The sequence below is a fragment of the Chiloscyllium plagiosum genome, chromosome 4 (assembly GCF_004010195.1).
Source record: "Chiloscyllium plagiosum isolate BGI_BamShark_2017 chromosome 4, ASM401019v2, whole genome shotgun sequence".
NCBI classification, from domain to species: domain Eukaryota; kingdom Metazoa; phylum Chordata; class Chondrichthyes; order Orectolobiformes; family Hemiscylliidae; genus Chiloscyllium; species Chiloscyllium plagiosum.
The window spans coordinates 37,494,611-37,502,447 of record NC_057713.1 but is presented as its reverse complement, the minus strand read 5'-3'; the positions used below and the strand labels follow the sequence as shown (position 1 = coordinate 37,502,447).

Sequence of the window (7,837 nt, the reverse complement as noted above, 5' to 3'; positions counted from 1 at the left end):
AACCTACCCCTACATTTATCCCTTACCTAACACTACGGGCAATTTAGCATGGCCAATTCACCTGACCTGCACATCTTTGGACTGTGGGAGGAAACCGGAGCACCCGGAGGAAACCCACGCAGACATGGGGAGAACGTGCAAACTCCACACAGTCAGTCGCCTGAGGGGGGAATTGAACCCGGGTCTCTGGCGCTGTGAGGCAGCAGTGCTAACCACTGTGTCACCGTGGTGGGAGGTGGGGTCATGGTCAAGGGGGCAGTATGAGGAGGTGTCCGCGAGCTGGCGTTTAGCCTCAGCAGTGTAAAGGTCGGTACGGCAAACTACTACCGCGCCTCCCTTGTCTGCCAGTTTGATAATGAGGTTGGGGTTGGAACGGAGGGAGTGGAGGGCTGCACGTTCCGAGGGTGAGAGGTTGGAGTGGGTGAGAGGGGTGGAGAAGTTGAGGCGGTTAATGTTGCGGCGGCAGTTGGCTATGAAGAGATCGAGGGTGGGTGAGAGGCCAGCACGGGGTGTCCAGGTGGATGGGGCGTGTTGGAGGCGGGAGAAGGAGTCGTCAGAGGGTGGGCGAGAATCTTGGTTGAAGAATCTATGTCTTATGGTCTTATTTGACAAATAAAACGAGAAAGATAATTTAATATGTTGAAGAATTAAAAAGTTTGTTTGATTGCTGTGTTTGCATTTTCTTTAAGGAGACCTGCACATAAAGATTTGATTGATTTTTTTTGTTTTTTTTTGCCTTAGGGCCCAGTTATTCTTGGTGAGGCTCAGTTACCAGAAGATCTGATGAAGCACCAGTGCCGATTGGTGACAGCCACCTCAGCAGTCAGCTTGCAAAGCCCTGATGCATGCTCCAATCCCTCATCTACTGAAGTAAAGGTCCCGATTGCCAATAAAAAATGTGAACTCTCACCATGCAGCCCATCTCTCCTCCTGCGGAACATTGATAAACAGGTGTGTCATCAGTAGTTTCAAGTTTTGTAGTATAAAATGTTTCTGACTTTAAAGTATAGCTCCTCAGAATCGGAATGTGGTATTTAAGCAAAGCCATTAATTTCTATACATTTTCACATGAAAACACTTTTGATAATAAATATCATTTCTTATTTCTTTATGATGTGAAAAAGCATCCTATGCAACTGGATTGTTTGTCATTCTCAACAACTGCCAGTTTAAAATAACATGTTCATTTCTGTTATAGAGTTCTCGCCTTACACAGTCTCTTGGAAACCTCATCTGTCCCTCCAGCCCATCTTGTAGTTCCCCCTCAAATTCTTCACTGCTACCTAAGGTCTGCACACCGCCAAGGCAATTAAATGGGCTGCTGAACAGGTGTGTTACTTTGGAAACTATTGACTATAGAAAAAGGGCACAGAGGTGCTTGCGCGAATGTTTACATTCAGCACTTGGAATTTACCATCGATTTAACTGTGTAAATAGCACTTCTTTTTAAAACTGATTTGTGTTGTTCTCATCATTTTCCTGTCTGACTTTTATCTTCACATTTTAACCTTGCAGTCTACATTCCAGTCCTTTGGACAACAGTTCCCTAGATAGCTCAGACACAGAAGAAATCCTTTGTAAAAGACAGCGATTGGATAGCCTTACAGTCCCTTCATCACCACCAGACAACAGCTGTGTTGCTGCCAGAGTTCGTCCCGTCCGAAGGTACAGGAAGAGGAGGCTGGTCAGATCTAACCTGGCATGTTACCTTGGTAGAAAGGTATGTGACTCTGTTTGGTGATTACCAAAGGTTGCATAGCCTGGGATTGCTGAATACTCCCCCAGTGTTTCAGCGAACATATCTCATATTTGGTATTGTAGTAAGAGATGTCCAACAAAATCCCAGGTTCCTCTACTGGCCTGTGCTGAATAAACTGTTGGTGGTGTCATGCTGCAATACACGTCATTATCCTCGGACCACACAATGAAAAGAGCAGCAGAAATTTTCGTTCCAGACTGTACACTCATGACTTATTTCTGTTAACTATGCACATGTGTATGCACATGCAGTTGGTCTGCCAAGCCCTTCCTTTGCATACCAATGAGTTATGACAATTAATAAATGAATTTATGCCTGGAAATTGATCACTGAAATGGTGTATCAGGGATCTAGAGTCATAGAGATGTACAGCATGGAAGCAGACCCTTCGGTCCAACCCGTCCATGCCGACCAGAACCCGGCCCATATCCCTCCGAACCCTTCCTATTCATATACCCATCCAAATGCCTCTTAAATGTTCTGGCATCTAAGGAATTATTGCAAGCTTGAGTCATCTCTTTTCCACAAAAAGATGGAAATTTGAGTAGAAAATGTATGGTGAATTAATTGGCTGAAAGAAAGTATTTTCACACTCCAAGAACCTGAACTGTAGCAAAGCACCAAGAAAGCGAAACTAATAATGATGTTCTTCAGTCCAGTGGCTGGGTGAGATTATGCACACACACCTGGAAGATCCCACATTCAGCCATGTATTGATGCTGAATTTGGTAATCTCGGTCTAAATAGCCATGTTAATACTAGATTTGACTTAACTTTATCAGAAAGATAATTGTAAAGTCCCCAAGCCTGATTACTGGCATCAATCGCTGCTGGTTGATGAGTTTGTGTGCACACTGAATGATTATAGTGTTAGCTTTGGCTGTGATCTCAAATGTTGGAAAAGCTTCTTGACACTACTCTCCTCAACTTGCATTGGGGAAATGGCTGTGCTGGCAATGTACCAGAGGATGTGTCCCCTGGCTATGAGAACAGACCCTTACAGACATTGTCAGCTCATAATTCAGAGAAGAGAGGAAGAAAAGGAAAATGTGATAATATTTTAAGCTTGATTCTAGTTGGCAGTAATTAAATTGTTCCTCATATTGGATGCATCTGCAGTGTATGCAACCAGAAAAAGCACTTATATTATGTATTCCCTTTGCCTAGGCCCAGCGTCCTCTGAGCATCAAATGTAGCTGTGACTGGCCTAATGTGTGTATTTTGTGTGGCTCTAAAACACTAATGCAGACTATGGATCAGCCCAGCATGTCTCCACAGGAATGCGTAGCAATAATGGAGCCCTGCTATCACCCAATATTGTCACTTCCTCAAGGTGAGTGTGTTTCAATGTCATGCTTATATTTAAAACTAATTGCTGTTCCACAATTCTTCTTGGATGTTGTATGTAGTTGCCATCAAATTAAATACATGCATTTAGTCCTTCAGTTTTTTTCCCTTTCCTGTATTCAGTGATATTTCCCATCTCTCTTTCCACCCATCACAATCTTTCAAGGGGATGGAGTGCTGTTTTATTCACTGAGCTTGTGCAAATCTGACAAATACCCTTAACCATGACAATCATGTATTCAGTCAAACTTACTTAGCTCTGAATACTCATATGTTCTTGGAAACTAGCTAATTGGAGACATCTCTTTACCATAAAGTGACTAGCACATGAATAAGACAGAAAATAGGAGAAAACCTAATTGCTTTTTGCAGACCACACGTAGTTTTCCCCTCCCTCAAGAATATTTGCCACCCAATTAGGTTTTGAGACTGTCTGTTGCGACCAAGATTAATTGAACCCATTCACAATGTTGAAATGTGAATTCAAGTGCACTGAGGTGCTCATTTGGTATCACACCTACTTGTTGATGCAATGAATGATGTTATTAGGTACTAGTTGTGTATGTAACAGGTAAGCATGTTGGTGACGTTGATTGTTGTTTTGATTTCAGATATACCTCTTCATGTGCACTTTGAAGGCTTACTCAAGCAGGAAGAACATCAGAAACCATCTCAGAAATTTAAGTCTTTGAAGTCTTTCTCCCAAGTGAGACAGAGACCTCAGGACACTGCAAAAAAAGTCTGTCAAAAGCTTGCCTCATCGCTCCTCACATCAGCCAGTAAGTTGTCAGCCGATATTTTGTGTTGGGATTTTGTACTTGCAAAATCACGGTGTAGCAAGGTTTGAGCTTGCCCTCCACATTTAATTACCAAGGGTTGAATATATTTAAATGGAGAAAGACTGCACAAAGCTGCAGCACAAAGAGATTTGGGGGTCTTTATGCACATTTTGCAAAAAGATAGCATAAGAATTCAGCAGATAAAAGGAGAGGAGGATGGATTATTGAGCTTTATTTCAAGAGAATGAAGTATAAAACTAGTGACATTTTGCTGAAACTACAAAGCACTAGTCAGACTACCTGTGAAATACTGCAAATAGTTTTGGGCCCCTCATCTAAGGAAAAACATTTTGACATTAGCAGCAGTCAAAGCTCATGAGGTTGATTCAGGGTATGGAAAATGTTTTTATGAGCGCAATTATGTAGGTTGAGGATTATAATTTAGAAGAATGAGAGAAGACCTTATTGAAACACAAGATTATTAAGGAGCCTGACATACTAAGTGAGGAAAAGTTGTTTCCCTTGTGGGAAAGTGAAGGACCAGTGAGTATAATCTCAGAGTAAGGGGTCACCCATTTTAAAACAGAGATAGAGCAGTGCAGCACAGTACAGGCCCTTTGGCCCATGATGTTGGGCCGAGCATTTATCTTAATCTAAGATAAACCTAACTTCGATGAGAAGGATTTTATGAGGGTAATGGCTGTTGAAGCTAGGTTGCTAACCAATTAAAAAAATAAACTAACTACTTCAAGGCTGAGGTAGACAGATTTTTAATCAGTAAGGGATCAGGTAAAGATGCCATCATCGTACCTGACCACAGGGTTTGTCTTTCAGAGAGAGAGAGATGATTAGTGGTAGTTTAATCTGAGGGCCACTATACCTCAGGCGAGGAATGAGGTTAAGAAGGCAAATCCTTCATGGTAATATCAGTCAGTGTGGGAATTGAACCCATGCTATTGGTGTTACTCTGTATTGCAAACCAGCCATCAAGCTAACTCACCCAACAGAAAAGCAGGAAAGTTGAGTTGAGAATTACGAGATCAGCTCTGATCTCATTGAATAACGGAGCAGACTTGATGGACTGAATGGCCTACTGCTTCTGTGTCTCAGAGCTATGGTCTTACATACTTCAGAACTGCTTTCATTGGCCTGCAATTTGCATTTAGCTAGGTCCAATAAAAAGCCAAACAAATCATTGACAAAATCATCCATTTTTGTGGTGTTGGCTGAAGAACAAATTAGAATTTTGCACATGGGCAAATTGAGAGTGGGTTTTGTTTCTATCTCACTAAATAGAGAAATGCGGTCTCAGTTTAACATGCTTCTTGAGCACCTCTGACAGTCCCCCACTCAGTACTATAATGAATTCTAGATTACACTGCTCTGATCCATTGTCAACTTGAACTCAGAATTTGACTCTGAGGTCATTGTGCAATCAACAAAGCGAGCTAACATAAAGAGAAGAGAAAATTCATGATTAAACGAAAACAAACTTTTTTACAGTTATGTGATTGCAGAGGGAAAGGAACATTGAGAGGTTAAGTAACTGCAACAGAATAAGTCAGAGCTTTTGATCCATAACATTATTACTAAAGACAGAGGATTTGTATCCTGGCCAGCATTGCATGAATGCTGCCCTTCTTACCTAAAACGTTACGTTACATTTGCCATCGTCTCCAAAATTTTGAGAGATGACCACCAAATACTTTGGTTATCTCTGGAACCACTTCTTTTAATACTGTGGAATGTTGATTACCAAGTCCAGGGGATTTATGCAATTTAAATCCAGTCATTTCTCTTTTCTTAACAAACATTAATACCTCACAGTTCCTCTTTTACACTCATCCCTAGATTCTCCATTATTTCTGGTTTTCAGTATTTTCCGCCATGAATAGGTGGTGGATGGGGTACCAATCAAGTGGGATGCTTTGTCCTGGATGGTATCGAGCTTCTTGAATATTGTTGGTGCTGCATTCATTTAAGAAAGTGGAGAAAAGTCCTTTCCACTCCTGACTTCTGCCTTGTAAATGATGGACAGGTTTTGGGCAGTCAGGAGGTGAGTTACTTGCTGCAATTTTTGTGTTGTGCATAGTAGAACATTTTTTTCCTGCTTGTATTTTCACATATAAACATTATAAATGAAGCAAGCCCATACAATCCGAAGGTATTTTGTTCTATTCAGATCCTATCTGACTACTTTGTCTTACCATATTCTGTTTCTTTTGATTTGCCTTCCCTTCACTCCATTGTTGGAGGCTGTGCTATGAGCCAGGGGAGTGCCGGTTTATGAATTTACATATCTACATTTCTTGATTCTCTCCTTAAAGTGATTCGTGATACTCTTTATAACCAAGTTTTTGATCACATTTTCTGACCTCTATTTACCATCCATTTCTGCTCTGTATGTCTGTGACACACCTTGGGTGAATTCTTGTCGAGGTCTGAGCAACATGGGCAATGGCTAGATGTGTGCCAGAATCTGGAGAGAGTCTAGTCAGGGCTACATCAGGGGCAACTCGTGCTGTTTCTGTGCCTTTCACAATTGGCATGCGGAGTTTCTTGCTTGACAGTGGCAAATTGCTAAATAACAGGGGTTATGACTTGTTAAATATCTTGTTGATTCCCCCAACTTAATTCATTAATATTTAACTTTCTGCTTTATCAAACTTGCCACACATCAAGCAAGCTTGATTTAGAAACCAGAATGGGTACTTGGCGAAGTTAGTTTGCTGCTTGTTTCAAAGGACCTCTATGTTAGACACCAGCTACAACATGTCAGAGCATGCTCCAGGTGCACCAGCATATACACCCCATGTTCCTGGAGCCCTGTGTCCAATCCACGCAGACTGCTGTACTGGCAACTATTTAATGCTGCAGCAAGCACTCTTATTTAAAAATGAATTCTCGGGTTGACAGAGTCACTAGCTAGGCCAGCAATTAAGAGTCAGCCATGTTTCTGTGAATCTGCAGTCAGACCAGTTAAGGATGGCAGTTTTCTTTCCTAAAGGGCATTAGTGAACCAGATTGGTTTTCCAATAATCAGTGATTACTAGATTCTTTAATTCCTGATTTCAAATTCCACTGTCTGCCGTGGCAGGATTTGTACTGGGGTCTCTGGATTAACAATCCATTGAGAATGCCACTAAGCCATTGCCTTCCACTATGCGTTCAGAGAACACATCCAGCACATGGACTGGACCAGGCTCTATCTCCAGACTCTTCACTTTCATAATTAACACTCACTTTGAGCCTGCCTGGATGCTCATAGCATCCATGCCTTGCGTTACCTTGCCATGCCTTTTAGTGCTTTGCCCCTCAGTCAGAGATAGTGCTAAAATTACTTCTGACTTGCTTTCCCATTTATTTTAAACACAAAGGAAGCAAGCTTTTCATGGTTGTCAGCAGGTTTTGGTCATATCAAGGGAGACGACCTTCACTCAGAGTTGCCGACATAAGAAGTCAAAGGCAGTCTTCGATATTAGTCCCAGGATTTGGAACTGGTCTGTCAACCACTCAGATCAGTTAGTCATGAGTGGTGAGGAGCTGAATGTCGGGCAGCCCATCTTGTGTCTTGAGTCTTTCTACCCTCTTGTGTATGACTTTCCTCCAGGAATGAGAGGCAAGTAAGTTGCTGTGGTTCTGTTCGCCGAGCTGGAAGTTTTTGTTGCAAACGTTTCGTCCCCTGTCTCGGTGACATCCTCAGTGCTTGGGAGCCTCCTGTGAAGCGCTTCTGTGGTGTTTCCTCCGGCATTTATAGTGGCCTGTCCCTGCCGCTTCCGGTTGACCAACCACTACAGCGGACAGCTGAAACTGACAACCAGAAGCGGCAGGGACAGGCCACTATAAATGCCGGAGGAAACACCACAGAAGCGCTACACAGGAGGCTCCCAAGCACTGAGGATGCCACCGAGACAGGGGACGAAACGTTTGCAACAAAAACTTCCAGCACGGC

General features: G+C 42.4%; 1 protein-coding gene across 1 annotated transcript in view; it reads left to right on the top strand.

Annotated features, from left to right (window-relative positions):
- The window catches only part of LOC122548963 (KAT8 regulatory NSL complex subunit 1-like), a 202,363-nt gene that overhangs the window by 171,093 nt on the left and 23,433 nt on the right, over nucleotides 1–7,837 (top strand). Inside the window, exons 5-9 of the mRNA XM_043687998.1 lie at nucleotides 742–951; nucleotides 1,199–1,329; nucleotides 1,516–1,720; nucleotides 2,927–3,092; nucleotides 3,718–3,885. Coding sequence (XP_043543933.1) covers nucleotides 742–951; nucleotides 1,199–1,329; nucleotides 1,516–1,720; nucleotides 2,927–3,092; nucleotides 3,718–3,885 — 880 coding nt within the window. The remainder of the gene's footprint in view (nucleotides 1–741; nucleotides 952–1,198; nucleotides 1,330–1,515; nucleotides 1,721–2,926; nucleotides 3,093–3,717; nucleotides 3,886–7,837) is intronic.